Here is a 19,713-nt window from a genome sequence, read left to right as displayed (position 1 = left end):
TTATATTCTTTAAATATCCTTATACAATAATTAATAGCATTTATTACATTTATTTTTAAATCGATGTGTATTTCAGTTGAGCAAATAAATCCCACAACAACCCCAAAATGAAATTGATTGTATTTTTAAACCATATATTTGTAACCTGAAACTTCTGTGTAAAGTTCACTGTTGTATACATTTATCAATAAATTGACATAAACAATAATAATATATTACTAGTAGAGACTATATATGATAGTACAACCAATCATACACAGGATCAATATTCTCATTTTAAAAAGCAGAACATGTAAACTTTTTAAAATTTAAAGAAAGCATGAACACCTTTAATTTCTTTCATCAAACCGGAAAGCAACTTTTTTTTCACTTTAATGGAAACATAAAGAGGGTGTCCCAGCCCTGTGTACACAGACTTATAAAATCTGGCCCATAAATATCAAGTCAAAAAATAATTTTAAAAATGCTAGAAACATAAGATTTTGGTCAAAAACAAGTTCATCTCAGCTCCACCTTCCTTAAAACATTTCTTTTAAACTATATAAATCGAAAATAATGTTCACAATCACTGAGTTTAATTAGAAAACATATAAATCCTCAAAATATCTCAGTGAAGCAAGAGACAATGAAAAATCATTTGACTGAAAGTCATGAGGCCTCACGTCCTGTGCTGGGCGCACCTCTAACCAACAAGTCTCTGATGTTCGTCAGGCCACAGATTCCTTACCTACAGAACACAGAGATTAGACCAGAACAGCTATAATACTCTTCCCTGAGTTAAGATTCTGTGTGATCTTCCAGTTTAATGTTCTACTGATCTACCTGTTACTTGAGGTTATAGTAAATGAAACCATTTTCGTTATTTTAGTTACTTCAGAAATTTCCCTCGCTCTGCAACACCTACTGGTAAAATGAACATGTACTCTACAGGAAGAAACTGAGGAACGGGCTTAATTGATTTCTGCATACGAAGAAAGGGTCTAACGATTCAATACCACGTGGGGGAAAAGGCTTCATTAAACTCATCAAAAATTAATGTTTCCTTGAAAAAGCAATACACACCTTGGCCTGTCCATTATAATCATCATCTAAAATGTTTAGAGAATTCGAAACAGTAGTACCACGAAAAAAGCGTGAAGATCTAAGATACCGCTGGAAACTTAGTAACCTTCTGATATTCCTTGCAGACACAGAAACTTCAATTTCAGATTGAGCTGAAATAAAACAAGTAAAAGGTGAGTATAGCAAGTCAAAATTGTGCAAACACTATCTTTGTATTACCTCTTTCTGGTTATACACAAAAATAAATCGTTATACCACATTTCTAGGAGAGAAGAAATACCTTATTTGTATTTTCAACTAAAGAACTAGCAATGAGGGGGTAAATGATCAATTTTAACAATACTTAGAAAGCTAATGAGGAGTATGGCTGGATTAATAATCGGGTTTTTTTTACTTTAACTCTGAAATATTGTCACCTCTCATTCTATTGCCTGAATATACTATATAAACATGATGGAGCAGAAAGACAAAACCCAGTTTCAAACTACCCTTCACAGTGACAAGCCAGGTCCCAAGTTCAATCTTAATGAGGTATCATTTCAAATATTAAGATAATTTTATTTAAAGGAAAAGGAGATGGGCCAGAGAAGTTCTAAAGGATAGGGACAAAAATTCTGTAAGACAGAAAAGCTAACACATCCCTTTTTTCCTCTGGTTTTAGAACAAACCAGTTTCCTGAAGTACCAGATGAAGTAACGGACTTAGGTTAAAAGCCATCTCCCAGGGAACAAACATCATCTTTAAACTCTAGAATCAAACTAAATTCAGCGAAATGCTCATAATATAAAACACATGAAAATGGAGACTAAGGATCAACAACTCATCACTTGTCATCTTAACTTCCAGTAGCTTAAAATCACCATGTAGAATGACAGGTAATCAAACATATTATATTCTCCTTGTGTGTCCAGTCACTAACTCCTCTATTGGCCTATCTATAAAATAATGGCAAGAACATCTAATACAAGGGGTGCTGAATTAAATGAGATACTGTATATGGGAGTTGGATACATAATATGTTTTAAGTATATGGTTGCAATGGAAATGTGATAAAATTGATGTTGAAGCCACTGCCTGAAAGTGTGCTTCTAGGTAACTATCCTAAGTTCCCAATCTATTCGTGTTGCTCTAAATCCAAGTATCCACTCGCTCCTCATCATCTTAAAAGAAACTGCATCTCCTTAGTCTGGAAGAAAAGGCTTCCTGCTCCAGGTTCTAGCTCCCTCCAGATTTGGCTCAGGCGTCACCTTCTGTGGGAGGCACACCTGCACACACACTCCTGTGTCGGAGATACGGGAGGTACCTCCCCTGGGTTCTTTTTTTTTTTTTTTTAAAGATTTCATTTATTATTTATGTGACAGAGAGACAGCCAGCGAGAGAGGGAACACAAGCAGGGGGAGTGGGAAAGGAAGAAGCAGGCTCCCAGCGGAGGAGCCCGATGTGGGACTCATCCCGAAACGCCGGGATCACGCCCTGAGCCGAAGGCAGACGCTTAACGACTGCGCTAGCCAGGCGCCCCCCCTCCCCTGGGTTCTTAAAGCTCCCTGTGCAGACCTCCATCAGACTACTTCTGATATTGGATTATAACTGCTTATTTACCTGTCTCCGTTAATAAATGATGACCTCCAATGTAGGCAAGAAATACCTTTTTTTCCCATCTCTTTATGCCAAAGCCTAATAACAGCACCAGGTAGATATGTGAAAAATATACCGCATAAATGCATCCTATTTTTGAAATACCTGATGAGTTTTCAGACTCCCATATACTCACATAAGCCAGAAATAAAATAATGTATGCTGTTATGTACATTTTTCATAAGGTACTCATTTTTCATTCCAGTGAATCTAAAACAGAAAGTATCTACAATTGTGGAGTCAAATTTCCAATCTTAATCAACGTACGTGAAAAGGACTGGAACCAAAATGGTAAAACTTACTACTATCAAGTGATAATGTCTGAACTAGAATTAGCAAGTTTGAGGAAATGAGGGGAGACTAAGTTCTGTGAAAACAATGTTCCCAAGTGCTTTTGCAAAAAGTACCTCATTTAGTCCTTAACAATCTCAAAAGGTAAATATTATCCTAAACTTTACACATGAAAACACTGAATCTACCAGAGATTAAGTAACTTGTCCAAGGTCACACAGCCAATATAGGAAGCAACTGGATTTTAAAACACAGAACTGTTTGCTTCCAAAGCCTGTGTCCACACTATGACTAAGTTTTTATTATAACTCTACAGTATTGTTTATTGATTAATTATAAAAATTTTGTGTATAAAATTATTCAAAATTGTCTTTAATTAGATGAAAGCATGCAGAAAAAGAAACACAGAGGGGGGGAAAAAGCTAATGTGTAAGAATTTATGTCTAATATGAAACTTCTAGTCCTGTTCTTAGAAAAGCGTGAATCTGGAAGGGACAGAGGTGAATGGTACGAATATATGGGGAGCAGATGAGATCTAATGATACGATACTAGCCCCACCATCTCTGTTTTCATAAGGCACCCTAGAGTTTTACAAAAGTGCATTCACTAATCAGAATAATAATATGAAGATGACAAGATTATCACCCCCAATTTATAAATATAACCTCAGAAACCAAAGTAGAAATGCAATACAATTAATCTGTGAGAGCCAAAGCATTTAGAAAATTCTAGAAAATGTTGCAAAATACATGTAGTCTATCCATTATGGAAAAGGAACCTAAAAGAGTTCAAGGTCATGAGCATGACTTCATGAGCACTCCCTTCAATTTATCTTAAATCACACACAAAAGGTAACAATTTTATCACTGGCAATTACACTGCACCACTGTGTGCATGTTTGTATACACTAATGACAGTAGCACTGCTACTTTCAAATTACATATCCAAACTCATGCACCCCAGAAATGAATGTGAGAATCCCTTTGGGAGGATAATTGCACAAGGACCAAAAAATAAATAAGCCTCATTTGAGGGGAAAACCCTGATAACTCAACCACTATGCTGGCCTCCTATCAACACAGCAGGATTCACACTGTCAATGGTTAGGACACCTGGCAGTCCGGTAGCCAGAGCTCCATTCACAAGATCACAGCTGTACCCGCCTGCTTTACTTCTATTTTCTAGGTAATTTCTGACAAGTCACAACCTCTTAGTGTCTCATTTTCCTTAACTGAAACAAAACAAAACAAAACAAAACACTAAACATAATTCCTGTCTCCCTATTTCACAGAGTCCTGAAGTTAGTACACATTATCCAGAGTTCTGGTTTGACCATATTAAGTTGAGAATGAATATCAGACACTGACTCAAGGGGAAATGCTAACTCACAGGAGCCCAGCGCCATTCAGCAAGACTAATCCCATAAATAACCTACACAAAAGATCAGAAACAGAGCTTCAATTAACCTTAACAAGTACTGATTATTTCACAGACAGCCTAAGAAAGGGCAGAGAACCTGCCCAGATGAAACAGCAAATCAGCCACAGAGAAGTGTTTTCTTCACCTAAAAGGCTGGGGGAAGATTAGCTAAGAAGATTGTATTATGGAACACTGAAAATCCGATAAGACCCTGAAGAGACAGCAGCTCAAACCACTCTCAAAGCTTTGCCTAAGGCTTCATAAAGGCCCAGAATTTGGGGGAGGGAGGAAGAGAATATCTGATTTTTCTATTAGGCTAGTTATTGAATATGTCATGCGTTCACATGTCTCACAAATGAAAAGGAAGCAAGATGGGAAGAAGAGAAGCAGGGAAAGAATGCAAGGAGGAGGGGAGAAGGAGGGAGGGAATGAGGGAGGAGGTGAAAGGGAGAAAAAAACACAGAGAAGAACCTAGCCCCTACCCAGTCATCCATCCAGTTACTTCCTAAGCGCCACCCCCCCCTCCCAAATGATAGTCTTTTTTTCTCAAAGTTTCCTGTGTATCCTTCCTGAGTTTCTTGGCCAAACATATGAAATCATTATATACTATTTCTCTACTTCTTTTACATAAATGGTAGCATATTCCATTACATGTTCTGCACCTTGCTTTTTGGTTTTTCTTGGAGCCCCTCCCCTACCAGTACATAGAGACCTTCCTCATTCTTTCATGCAGTTGCAAGTATTCCATGATGCGGATGAACCGTTATCTACTGAACCAGTCCTTCACCGGAGAGCATTGCTACAATTTAAAAATTTGCTAAAATACCTTCATTTTGTGCGATACGCTTATATTTTCACTTCTTGATTTGTCAGCTTCGGACATCGTCCTTTAATATTTCATCACACATGGCGAAACCACTCTGTATCCTACTTTCTCTCCCTTTTCCTTTCCCAATGGCTGTTAGTTAGCAGGGTACAGACTTTTTCTTTCATTCCCATACTCACTTTTATCTTTTGTTTGCTTAGGTTCGTCCTTTAGCGGTTTCCTCAGGGCTCATGAAAACAACATAGCTCACAAACGACATAACCTTGAACGTTCGAAACTTCTTTCAGTAGTCTTTGTATCTCACAGACAACTTGACTATAAAATCTTGGCTCTCATTTTCCTTTTTTGAGTGAAGGTAGGAAAATGAAGGTATTGATTCATTACTTTCTGGCGTTGAGATTTGCAAAGTCTGAGGCAAACCTTTTATTTCCCCCCTTATAAGTGACTTGGTTTTTTTGGCATGGCCACCCACACAATCTCTCTTGAAGTCCCATGACTTTGCTAGGATATACCCCACTGTTAACCATTCTGGGTCATTTCCCCCCAGATACAAAGGGTGCTCCTTCAATATGTAAATTTAACTCTTCCGTTACTTCTGAAGAGTTTTCTTGAATTGTATCTCTAAGTATTTATTGTGTGCCACTATTTCAGCTTTATTATTCCGAGACTAAACTGTTATGTCGAAATGCCTTTACACCTGTCATCTATATCTCAATTCCTCTCCAGTTCTTCTCAAATTTTTTATTTGTTTTGTTTGCTTTCTCATTTTTCCCATCCAAGTGCTAACCAGGCCCAACCCTGCCTAGCTTCTGCGATCAGACAAGACTGGGCACATTCAGGGTGGGATGGCTGCAGGCTGCTGTTCTCATTTCTACCCACTGTGCCTGTTACCCTGGTTAGTCCATATTCTGCACCTCGTGCTCCCACCAAGTGCCTTCATTTCTGTGATCTGTTCAAACATTTGCTTTTTTTTTTTTAAAGACTTTATTTATTTGAGAGAGAGACAGCAACAGAGACAGCGAGAGAGAGCACTTGCAGGGCAGTGAGGGAGAAGCAGGTTCCCCGCTGAGCCCGATAGGGACTCCATCCCAGGACCCTGGGATCAGGACCTGAGCCGAAGGCAGACGCTTAACAGACTGAGCCACTCAGGCACCCCTGAACGTTTGCTTCTACTATTTCTTGATTCTGAATGTACAGGTTTTAACTACTTTTTTTTTTTTAAAGATTTTATTTATTTGACAGAGATAGACAGCCAGCGAAGGAGGGAACACAAGCAGGAGGAGTGGGAGAGGAAGAAGCAGGCTCATAGCGGAGGAGCCTGATGTGGGGCTCGATACCATAACGCTGGGATCACGCCCTGAGCCAAAGGCAGACACTTAACGACTGCGCCACCCAGGCGCCCCAGGTTTCAACTACTTTTGTTGTTTTGCCTTATTTATTATCTAGTCTAACTTTAGGTATAGAAACAAAGAGGTTGAAAGTAGAAGGATGGGAGTGATACTCCATGTAAATAGTAACTAAAAGAGAGCTGGGTGGCTTTATTATTGTCACACAAAGTAGACTTGAAATTAAAAAAAAAGAGAGAGAGAGATAAAGGACATCGTACATTGATAAATATATAAGAATATATAAATTATAAATTCATCAGTTATACTATCGGTTACTATCTATATGGAGTACCACTCCTATCCTTTAACTTTCAACCTCTGTTTCTTTATACCCAAAGTTAGCCCCTTCTACACAGCATATAGATAGACTCTATGGGTTTTTTAAAATTCTGTCTGCCAATCTCTGCTTTTAAGTAGAAGAATTTAATCTATTTACAGTTAAGGTGATCACTGATAAAGAAGGATTTACTTCTGTCATTTTGCTATTATTTGGGGTATTTTTATATGTTTTTTGTTCCTTAATTCATCAATTATTGCCTCTTTTTTTCATTTAGCTAATTTTTTTGTAGTGTACCATTTTGACTCCCTCTTATTTCCTTCTCTGTATATTTTTTCGTTCCATAGTTATCTTGGGCATTTACAATTGCTGTCTTCAACTTATAACAACCTAGTCTGCAAGTACCAACTTATTGTACAAACACTCCACTCCTACACTCTCCAACTTTCCCTTTTATCTTGTTATTGTCACAGACTGCATCTTTACACACTGTGTATGCACACACAGATTTATAAAAGAGTAACAAACCAGAAATACACTACTGTTTTTATGTTTACCTATATAGTTACCCTCGCCAGTGTTATTTTTTCTTATTGGTTTCAGGTTATTCTCTAATGTCCTTTCATTCCATCCTGAAAGACTGCCTATAGTATTTCCCATAGCACAGGTCTACTGCACATGAACGCCCTCAACTTTTGTCTGGAAATGTATTTATCTCGTCTTCGTTCATGAAGGATAGTTTTGCAAGATATAGAATTCTTGGTGTATAGCCCTCCCCCCCTTTCAGGATTCTAAATACATCATCTCACCCCTCTTCCAAGGTTTCTATAATGAGAAATCAGTTGTTAATTTTATTGAGGATCCCTTGTTAGGACAAATTGCTTCCCTTTTGCTGCTTTCAAAATTCTGTCTTTGGGTTTCAACAATTTGCCTATATTATGTTTCAATGTGGATCTCTGAGTTTATCCTGCTTGGGGTTCACTGAGCTTAGATGTGTATTTCATATCTTCATCAGATTTGGGAAGTTTTCCACCTTTATATCTTCAAATACCTTTTCTGCTCCTTTCTTTCTCTTCCTGCTACTGGGACTCCTTTGATTCATACATTGGTGCATATGATGATCTCCCACCAGTTTACTGGACTCTGTTCATTTTTCTTCATTCTTTTTTCTTTCTGCTTCTCAGTCTGAATCATTTCAATGGTCTTATCTTCAAGTTCACTGATCCTTCTGTCTACTCAAATCTGTTTTTGAATCCCTCTAGTGAATTTTTCATTTCCATTATTATACTTTTTAGCCCCAGAATTTATTTGGTTCCTTTTTATAATTTCTATCTATTGAGATTTTGGTTTTGTTCATACAATGCTTTCCCGATTTCCTTTAGGTCTTTGTCCATGGTTTGCTCTAAGCATTTAAGACACTTGATTTAATGTCCTTCACTAGCAATTCCAAAGTCTGGGTTTCCTCAGGGATGGCTTCTGTGAAATTCCCTTGCTGTATGTATGGGCCATACTTTCTGGTTTCTTTGTATGTTTTATAGTTTTTTTTTTTTTGAGAAGTGGACATTCTGACTATTATACTGGGGTACCTGGAAATGTAGTCCTCACTCCTCCAGTACTGCTTACTTTTGCTTGCTGTGGGCTGAAGCCATCTGTTTTGACCTTTCCAAACTATTTCGCCTTTGCATATCTATTTGCCTTTGTGTGTTCCTTGTTGTGTGTGGTCACTGAAGTTCCTGATCCATTATCTCTGCAGTCAGCCAATACAGTGACCTAACACAGATATCCTTAAATGCGTGGTTCCAAAACGGGGGAAGGGGGCAGGAATAGATTCTTTAAATCTTCCAGGAGACACTGCTGGGTGAAATCTCTGCAGCTGAAAGGCTGAAATGAGGGCAAATGTCTGTGCCTAGCACTCAGGTATCTGACAGACTGACTTAAAAATGCAACTCCGAAGTTTTGGAGCAAAGTTCCCAGTGTCTAGCCTGGCTTCAGCAAGCCCCTCCAGGAACATAGGCCACTGTCCCCACAGGCTAAGGGGCTGAGGAATAGGGAATGATCACTGGTTTGTACATGAACGGCCAAACAGCAGCCTCTCCCTTCATCAAGTACTCCCAAGGCTGTTACAAGTGTCCAATCAGGAACCAGAAACCTGAAATAGTAGACTCTGGTCTTTTTCTCTAGTTTAGTGGTTGTTTTGGTAGAGAGATAAACCCCTCAATCTACCTACACTGTCATTCTGAGTGACATCTGCCCCTTTCTGGGGGTAGCTGCCCTAAGCCTTTCTGTTCAACCAAAGTTTGAAAACGGGGAGAATTTGCATGGGAGGACTTATCTGTATAGAAACAATGAATGTTAACAGTCTGGCACTCCAGATATTTTTCTATGAATCATTTTCTATATGCATGTGTATATATAGTTTTTCTTTTCTCCAAGACAATTCATAGTAATTTTTTTTTACTTACAAATTCATGAACATCTTTTCAAGTCAATAAATAACACAAGTACCATCATTTTTACTAGCTATGTATTATTCTAAAATATGAAATTAATCTTTTTGCTTTAGGCTGTTTCTAACTTTAACTTTTCTTACAATTCTGTAATAAACATTCTTATAACTAAATCTTCTCACACATCCTAGTTGGAAAAAACCCTCAGAAGTAAATAAGCACATAGGAGCATATTTCAATGGCTTCTAAAACACACTGCCAAACTGGAAAATAAGTTTTCTAAAAGAAAATTAGAGAGGCTTCCAGAACTGTCCTAGGATAGCTTCCAAAATATGATCTAAGAAAAGGGATCAGTGACTATAAATCAAGGATGAAGCATGATGATGTCATTTTAAGATGGAAATTTTTAGTTTCGTCAGGTTTGCTCCCCTCCCATTCTTCCCCCTTGCACATACACACATACACAAATGGATTCCCTATAATGATTGGAAATAAAATTCTTATACTCAAACATGAAAAGAGCACTACAGAGAAAAAAGAAGGATATCAAGTTGAATAAGTAGTTATCATTTAGGGACATATAAAAAAGGTTACATGGGGAACTAGAAATAGGAATGAGTGACTGTGAGAATTTGATTAGTACCCTTTGTCCAGACAATTACGAAACCCCCCCCCCGACCATATTACATAAAATCTGACCCTACTACCAATATCGTCATGAGCTCGTTCTGTAACTTGAGGCACGCCATTATTTCACAGCATAATACACAATAGATTAAAACTGTCTTTATTAAAGCCCAGCTTCCACCAGGCTAGGACTATTTATTTTAAGTCCCAGGCTTGTTCTAGTTTACATGGTTACCTACATTCCAACCCAGCTTAGAAAGCCAACAGGGCTCACTGAATTAATCAAGTTACTATTAAAGAGCTGTTAGCTCTGCTGGTTCTCTTCTAAAATATCAAATTACCTCACTATGTGACCATGAACAAACTAATCAGCCTGCAAAAAACTAAATGAGTGTTGTTACTTAATGTTCATGGGAGTTACTTCCAGCCATCCATTCTTGGATTCTCTGGGCCAGAAAAATGAAATGTGAGAGAGCAGGCACATTTAGAAGCAATGTTTCCCCCTAATATTAGAAAGTAGACAGGAAATATAAGCAATAGATTACGGAAACGAAAGGGCTGGAGAATCACACAATGTTGAGCAGTATTACTCCCGACAGTCCCAGACTCTTCTCTATCATCCCAGTTGCATACAAAGGATGCCACTGATACTTAATTATGAGACAAAAGAGGTTTTGAACAGAGAAGTCTTGGGATCTCGAGACTTGATCACTACTTGCTTTAATGGTCCGCAAGAGGGAGCCCTGTAGTCACTCCATCTGCCACCTTAAAAACCATAAAAATCAACTTAGACGCATGTCATCATGAATTATCCTTGGAGATTATTTTTAAAATGTTTTTTAAATTTCAGTTTCAACTCAAGTCTAGGGCAATGTCATGTGGAATGGCAATGGAATAAAAAACCCTGAAGACATTTATATTCTAACCTCTCTTTAATTTTCCTGAACACACACTCTCTCTCTTGCTCTCTCTTGCCCTCTCTCTCTCTCTCTCTCTTTCTCTCTCTCTCTCACACACACACACACACACACACAAACACACTATAGCCATATCTGAAAGCCATATTCAATACAATATGAATTGAATAATCACATTTAAGAACATCTATGGGAAAATTTTTCTTGGAAGAATATTTCTATTTAGCACGTGTGGCTACATGGGGAAGAAAAGAGCTGCGTGCGTAAAGCCACAGTGAAGTCTCTAGCAGAGTAAGCAGTATGCGCTGATACAGGGAAGTGGGACAACGGAGCAGATAAAACACGTGGGCTTTGGAGTCACACACCTGAGTCTGAATCCCAGTTTTGCCACTTTCATTAGTTTTGTGACATTAGGAAAGTTATTATTTAAGGTCTTTACAGTTTCCTCACTGTAAAATAGGCCTCATAATTCTGTTGTGAAAATTAAATGAGATCATATATGCAACATGTCCTTTCTGGGAAAGAGTAAACACTTCAACATGAATGGCTATAATTATCATAGATATCAAATATTTTTTTGGTTGAGATAAAACTGACCTGTAACATTAGTTTCAAGTTCAAATATTTTTAAACACATGACTTCACACTACTTATTGTAACAAAAACGAATTTATTCTTCGTGACAGCATAACTTCATCCTGAAGACCACTGCATACTTTTATAGACTACAGAAATAAATGCACACATGTAAAAGATTTCAATATGCATACATTTCGTTACTTTATGATTTGTGTACGTAAGTATGTGTCTATGTATGTATATATTTAAGTAGGCTCCCTGCCCAGCAGAGCCCAACATGGGGCTCGAACTCATGACCATGATGAGATCAAGACCTGAGCCAAGATCAAGTCAGATGCTCAACTGACTGAGCCACCCAAGCGCCCCAATTTGATTACTTCAAAATGAGTATGTAAGTAGTCCAAGCTTCAATTCAAGTCAAAGAAATAAACGTGCTACTCATAATCTAAAATCAGATCAATATTAACATGAGAATAAGCTGTACAATCAATATTCTTTCCCTTAAGCAAGTCTTATAAACTAGTTTATGGAATTCAGTGTTCACTTTGACAGGATTTGATACAATAATTGATATAAAACTCTTTTAAAGGTGATTCTTATTACTCTGGATTAGGCATTTCCATATTAGGATATGTGATATGTTGGATCTCTCTTACGTTCAAACTCAGGACTTGAACATAGCTCCTTATTGATTACATTTTTAATTACTTCTTAGTGGACTGAGAAAAAAAGAAAAGAACGTACACAAAGACTTAATGTGTAACATGCAAAGTAAAGCCTAAAGTTAAATCTCCTATTCCCCCGGGTCTCCCAAGCACAATTAGAATTAACCTACCATTAAACTGTAGTAAGATTAAGGTCCAGTCCATATTAGCTCCCTAATTTGTGCTATGAAGTTCAAGAAGCTATCTAGGGGACAGACTATTCTATCAATTTGGGACAAAGAAGCAACAAAAATCAGTGGTTTTCAAATGCAGACATTTCCCAATCACCTGGAACCGAGGTAAATTTAAAAAAATACGCACATGTGGGGCAGAACGCTCTGTTTCCTAATTCAATTCAACACAGCACTCTCTACGTGCACTGCTTCGTAAGGGGAGTGTTACAGGAAGTAGGAACATTCATGATAAAAAGGCAGGGAAAAAAGACATAAGATTATTGTTTCCTGTGATATCTCCGTGCACTATTATAGATAGGCTGTTTACATTACATATTATAGATATGCTTTCAAGACAAATGAATGATTGGGAACAAACCAAACTTTAATAGAAACCCCAGACAAAACATGACCTTAGTCTACACTCCCACAGATGTAAGTAGAGGCTGGAATGCTTACATTTGTAATGAGACTAAATTACGAGCGATGAACAGCTACGTTAGCAGATCAAACAAATAATGGCCGAAGAAAATATGCCTGTAGATAGTAAAGTACTGGCCAGGGGATACCGTAGGAAAGATAACAGGAAAAAGACTGTAACAAAGAAAAGGTCATGGTTGAGGGAAACACCAAGCAACAACTTTCATGCTTCAAGGGAAGCAGCAGGAAAAGCTACCCAATATAATAGGATCTACCCTTGTGTGGGAGTTCCTATATATTAAAGACTGAGATAATCTGAGACAATAAAATCAGTACAACATGAGCTTTTAAACTCAAAATACACAGAGAAACAGATGTTCTTTCTGATCATATAACAGTATAAAACAAGTCCCGAAGTCTAACACAGCCGTGCCAGAAAGACAGAAAACAACCCCAATCAAACACACACGAGGATCTAAGGAAACGTGTAAGGGGTGTGTATGTTTTCATCGCGGGTCGTTACAATAAAGACAGCATGAGACATTTGGTTCAGCAGAAGGGCAGGAACCAGCCTGAATTTGGTTAATAGTTTCAGTTTATACTTAGAGAACTACAAGTGGGAGCCTACAAAATCTCACTGCTGGAAGATACAGTTTTAGTCAACCTGATGCAACGGAGCCAGAGGCTGCCAGAGGCCAGGAACAAAAAGATGAGTAAGACTAAAAGCCTAGAAAAGTTAAAAGCTTTTAGGCTACAATACAAATATCCTGACAAGTTCCCTTGCTCCCCTAGTATGGGGTGCAGTAAAGTGCTAAAATGAATACAAAGCTCTCGATAATGGGTAGAACACATTTACACAGACTGGAACATTACCAGGTGCCAGAAGTAAAAGAAAATGGAAAGAACTGCATTTACATGGAGATGAAAAAAGAAACTGTAAAAAGAACACATTCCTTGTACTACATCTTGTCTGATACTGGCAGAGACCACGCCTTCCAGTCTGCATGACATCAGTAAGCTCTAGTGAATTCCATGAAAAGAAGTAACTGTCAAGCTGGCCGCTTCTGTTACTATTTAATAATGATGTCAGAATCTTTAGAAAAACAAAAACAAACCTGATCAGATTTTCTAAGTGCACACGCAGAGCTCTGGCAGTTCTTTTGCATTTCAAAGATATTAGTATTTGTTATTATATATGCTAAAATCATGTGTAACTAAAAGAATGATTCATTAAATTTAGGGACATACAATTTTAGAAGCAAACAAGAGACAAATTCTGACAAAATGTCAACAGAGAATTCATTTCATCAGGTCCAATAAATTGAAGACCCAAAATACTGTATTTCAACAGACCAGGTATAGAAAAATATTTGTAGGAATATTTGGGGCTTTTAATCCAGCCTACCGAAAGGAAGCCACCTTACTCAAAAGGAGGAAAGTGAAACGAGGAGTCTGCTGGTGGTCTCTCGCCTTGAGTGAAAGCAGAAACTTGAGACAGCGGTGCGGTGCGGTGCGGTGCGGTGCGGTGCGGTGCGGTGCGGTGCGGTGCGGAGAGGCCGTCCCATTAAGGGCTGCTGTTCAAGAGCGCAGGAGCCCAGGTGAGGGAGACACCGCCCTGGGGCATGTTGCCCTGGAAACCGCTCTCCTGCTGGGCTCATGCCTCCGTCAGTCCCGCACTCTCTCCAATCAAGCAATATTTCTCTCCCCGTCCTTCTTCTCACCCCAACGTGTCAGTGCTATATATATATCACTCACTGTCACTGCATGCCTCAAACTTAGAATTTTCACAACATAAAATCAGGAGATTAGATAAGTTAAACTTAGCTAAACGAAGGACATCCAGAATCAGTTTTTAAAAGCTGGAGGACCAGAAATCTGTACCTTAGTGAGACTAATGCCCAGACACAGCAGGTCTGACGGTTAGGGATCTTCTTATTTATTTTTTAAGATTTATTTATTTATTTGAAAGAGAGAGAGAGAGAGCAGGCAAGCAGGGGGAGTGGCAGGCAGAGGGAGAGGCAGACTCCCTACTGAGCAAGGAGCCAGGGGGCTCCATCCCAGGACGCTGGGACCATGACCTGAGCTGAAGCAGACGCTTAACCGACTGAACCACCCAGGCGTTCCCAGGGATCTTTTTAAAATGGGATGAAAGCTTAAGTTTCTCAGTAGGTCTCAAGAAAATGTTAACACCAACATTTTCATAATATGATACATTCTACCTTTTCTTCTGTAACATAAAAGTTAATAAGAGCAAAAACAAAGGTATAAGAATGCTTCCTAAAATCCCTTTAGTGAGAGATGATACCTTGGAAAAAATTTTGATTTCTTGTCTCAGAGAACCACAATAATACCTGATAAATTCGGAAAGAAGTTAGCATGAGCAGCCCACTAAAGCATCAGAGACAAAAGAGAAGAAGAAAAATCTAGTTAATAAAATAAGAATAAAGGCTTCTGTACAACACATTTCAGGAAAAATTTAACTTAAAAATATAGAATTTCGTGATTAAAGCAGAATCACTGCAACAACGATGCCAGACTAACCCTGACTACAGATTTATACCAGATCTTTGGGAAACACTTCTTGGCAAAGAGGATTCATGATCATCGAAACCCCTCCATCCTCTGTAACAATGACTACAAGTTTCAAATCAGCTTCCCAAAGTTTGAACTCTCTCAGCTCTGTATAAACAACCACAGAACTGGCCTAATACCAGTTAATTAACAAATATGTAATCTGAATAAAAACCCATCCTTTTTAATAAGCACATGATTACCAAACTTTGTTTGGAAATCATTTCAAAATACACATATAAAATATAAAAAGTTGCAAACTAAACTAAAAATAGTACAAGGAATACCCTTTACTCAGATTTGTCATTAACATTTTATTTCATTGCTTTAACATTTGCACTGTGTGTGTGTTTGTGTGTGTGTGTGTACGATTCTCCTTCTGAACATCTGAGAGTAGGTTATAAACATTCTGCTCTTTCACTCCTAAATACTTCAGTCAGTAATACCACAATTTAATACATTTTCTATTATAAACAAAGCCAAAGTGAACATCTTTGGACATTAATTAACATTTACATACGATTATTTCCTTTCCATACACTTCTAGTGGTGAAATCAAAGGAAAAAGATGCTTAAAACTCTTGATGCGTACTGAGGAACTGCCCCTAGAGCCTGTCACAATGTTACTGTCTATCGCCAGCACCGGACCTGACCGGTTAACCTCCTCAGTTTGACAGGAATTTGTCTGTTTAGTAAGGCTGAGCATTGTTTCTGCATTTAAGGTATTTCTGTGTTGAATTAATTTTCTTCTGTTGTTTCTTTATATCCTTTTGGAAAGACTTAAAAGTCAAACTTTCTATATGATAAGGCCTATGACAAATTATATTGTGAAGATAAGTTTATAGGCCTTAAGAGAATAAGGATTTCTGACAAAAGACAACACAAAGGACAAAAACTCAAGGCAGAAAAACCTGTAATATTTACAGATTAAAATTACTGCTGAAGTCCTACTTACTATCTTTGGAGCCTGGAATTGTCCCCTAACTGGACAGGTTCTTGAGGAGAACTCACCTTGATACTGTAAAACTAAACACTGTTTATTATAAACTGTATTACAAATAGAAAAGCTCAATATTACAGTGTAGATGTCTAATTTCTGGGTAAATTAGTAAAGGTATTATGTCAACATGGAGAAAATCATAAATCAGAAATTAGTTAAAACTATTTCAGCACTTAAATATCAGCACCTCACAAATACAGCACATAGAACACAAAATAACTGACAAAAAATAGTTTTAATTAAGATGCTAACAGCATACTCCATCTCTTTACCTACTGTGATGCATTTCCCCCTATATTTTAAGCTTTCCCTCTCTTTAGAAAGATTCAACTTTGAGTACAGGTTATAGGATAGACTGCAGGAGAGAAATCTTAAAAGGAAGGACAATGGTTAAGATAATACCAGAATAATCCCAGACAGTGGTGATAAAGGTCTGAATCAAACAGGATAAGAGATAAATTAGGACAGAGAGGAAAGAAGTACGGCAGCTGTTTTCGGTTACAGAATACATGGAATTTAATACAGACTGGATTTAAGCAATGGAAGAGCAGAAAGAGATAGGAATTTTACAATAGGGAAATTAAGAGTGACTTTAAGTTTCAAACACAGAGATGCACAGAAGAGGTATTAAGGAGTTGTATAGAGAGAGAATTCTAACGTCTATCAATTTAATACACATATCTAGAAGTTTGCAATCCAAACATGCAGAAACTATTGTAACTTCAGCTTGTAATGTTTTGTGCCACTGTGAAAAAATAAAATGTTATTTTTAATTATATATATGGGAGAAGACACAATACTAAAGTCTTTCAAATGCTTCAGTCCCTCTGAAGGTTTAAACTGATCCTGGAAAGCTGCCTAAGGGTAGGTAGGTGCCTTCGCCAAATCTGAAGAAGACGAGGCTCCTGGAGATGGCTCAGGGGAGGTTTTAGTCATAGCAGGAGCATGTGCTCACTCTGATTAGATCACATTTCACAAAACGTACTAGATTAAGATTTTTTTCTTTTAAGAATTCTGAGCTCTGTGATAAACAGTACCCACACTAACAGTAGGAAAAAATGATTCATTTTTTTCTATTAAAAAAAACCCTCCAAATTTTATTATCATTTTGGCTTAGAGATAATTTGCAGTAACTATAGGACCAATTCCACAGTGAGTCACTTTTCCAACTACAACCTAGAGTCTCAGACATTTGTCACTTTTTGTAAACAATCAGTATAATGAGGTCAAGAGTTGTAAGACGCCATACCACAGGGTTCCTACAATGGGTCTAAATCACCAGATCAGGATCTGAGTGTAAGTCGCCCAGTTCCAATTTAACACTTTCAAACCTGGGTCTGCTTGATACTGTTTTCAACCGTTCTATGTCATTAGGTTTTCATGTTTTCCTAATCGGAGCATCTTCATCTCTTAGAAGGAAAAGCTCACCCCTCTACCCTTATTACTACCATCAGTATCTGCAGTCTGCTCTCATTTTGCCCTTCAGATGTTATATTATTGCATCTGGTTTTGTTATGATTTAGAAAGTATCTATCCTATTTTAATTCCAATAGAAATTACGTCCAACAATTTGATCATTTCCAACTTTCCTCTCCCAACAAAATGTCCCATTATCATTATGCCTCTCATTTAAACTGACACTTCATAACAATTATATTTTTCAAATCCTCTATTTCACTAAATTCAGTGAAAGACAAGGGGTTATACTAGAGACTCCCAATATAACTGTACCTTTCTTTATGATAATGTCAATATTTGGACTTAACCTTTTTACTGATATCCCTACTCATAGCTCATCTTTGGATATTACAATATTTATAAGTAATTTTATTTAAGCTTTTCAATGATAATACATTCGCATGAATCAAAATTCAAAAGGGTCTACAACAAAAAATTTCTTTTCCTTTCATTTTCTCAAGCCACCCATTTCCTCCTAGAAGCAACGAATGTTATCAATGTATTCCTACAACCCCCCCCCCCAAAACCTAGATATTAAATCATGCTTGCAATCCTCCCTAAAACAAACCCACTAAGACTGGACTATTGTTCTTTTATGCTGTTGGAATCCTTTTGCTAATATATTTTGAACATTTTTTAACAGACATTTACAGCAAGAATATACTTGCTTCTTAAAAACAATCATCAGTCTTTTAAAGATCTCAGAAGAATTTGCCTGTAAAATCTCTAGACCTCACGATTTTAGAGAGGTAACTCTTGTGCAACTTTCTCAAACATGTTGCTTTTCACAACTCCTTTAGACTCTTTTAAAATTACTGACTGCACCAAGCTTTAGCTTGAGTTACAGCTATTGCTATTTACCATGATAGAAATGAAAACAAAATTTGTAAATACTTGTCATTTCACTTTAAAATAACATAATAGGACTTTCTGTTCCTGTATCCATATAAAAGAAGCTTGGAAGCTGTCGCTCTGTCGCAACAATAGTAAAAAGCTGAACAGACTGAAAAATCAACAACTCTTCTAGGATCCGTAAGAGAGGTGAGGACACAGGGCAAACCACTGCCCTCAAGACTGGAGAGACCAACAGATCATTAGAGAGAACAACAATTTACTAGAGCACAGACAGAAATCTCCCTGGAAACCAGTGCCAGGGTAGGGAAATCTGAACTATAGCTGATGAATTTCTGAAAGCTCAGTGTGGCTAACTCTGAAACCCAGTCATGGGGAGGCCCAACATTTTGTGAGATTTATGTTAGGTGGTCTGACTAGATTCCCACAGGAAATGTCTGCCAAAACTCATACAAGAATAAATAGACAATCCAAACAGGTCTATATTGAAGAAATGGAATCAATAATTAATAACCTTCCAAAACAGAAAACATCAGGCCCAGATGGGTTCATTGGTGAATTCTGGTGAACCCTTAAGGAAGAAATTACACCAATTCTCCACAATCCTTTTCAGAAGACTGAAACAGAGAGAAGGAATACTTCTAACTCACTCTATGAGGCCAGCATTACTCTAATACTAAAACCAGGCTCAGGCATTCTAAGAAAAAGAAAACTACGGATCCATATCTCTTACGTGTATAGACGCAAAAATCCTCAACAAAATATTAGCAAATCAAATCCAAAAAAGTATTAAAAGAACTATATACTATAACCATGTGGAATTTATCCCAGGTATGCAGGGCTGGTTCAACATTAAAAAATCAATTAATGCAATCCAACAAGTCAAGAGACTAAAAAAAAAAAAAAAAAAAGAAAAAAACACCAAAACCAAAATCATGATCATACCAATAAATGCAGAAAAAGCACTTGACAAAATCTAACACCTGTTCATGATAAAAACTCTTGGTAAACAAGGAATATAGGGAATGTTCTCAACTTGATAAAGAATATCTACAAAAACTCCACA

At 37.5% G+C, this 19,713-nt stretch overlaps 1 protein-coding gene across 8 annotated transcripts in view; it reads right to left on the bottom strand.

The window, feature by feature from the left end:
* PDE7A (phosphodiesterase 7A) overlaps window positions 1–19,713 on the bottom strand; it is a 263,405-nt gene that overhangs the window by 26,227 nt on the left and 217,465 nt on the right. For all 8 annotated transcript variants that reach the window (XR_015725837.1, XM_087864857.1, XM_087864858.1 and 5 more), the window contains one exon: window positions 1,063–1,214. Coding sequence is in view for 7 of the 8 variants with exons in the window: in XM_087864857.1 (XP_087720983.1) it covers window positions 1,063–1,214 (152 nt within the window). In the remaining variant the exon portion in view is untranslated. The remainder of the gene's footprint in view (window positions 1–1,062; window positions 1,215–19,713) is intronic.

This window comes from Ursus americanus, chromosome 9 (genome assembly GCF_024610735.1).
Source record: "Ursus americanus isolate L20-20 chromosome 9, mUrsAme1.1.p, whole genome shotgun sequence".
NCBI lineage: Eukaryota > Metazoa > Chordata > Mammalia > Carnivora > Ursidae > Ursus > Ursus americanus.
Note: the sequence above shows the minus strand (reverse complement) of the source record. Positions and strands in the feature narration are given on the sequence as shown.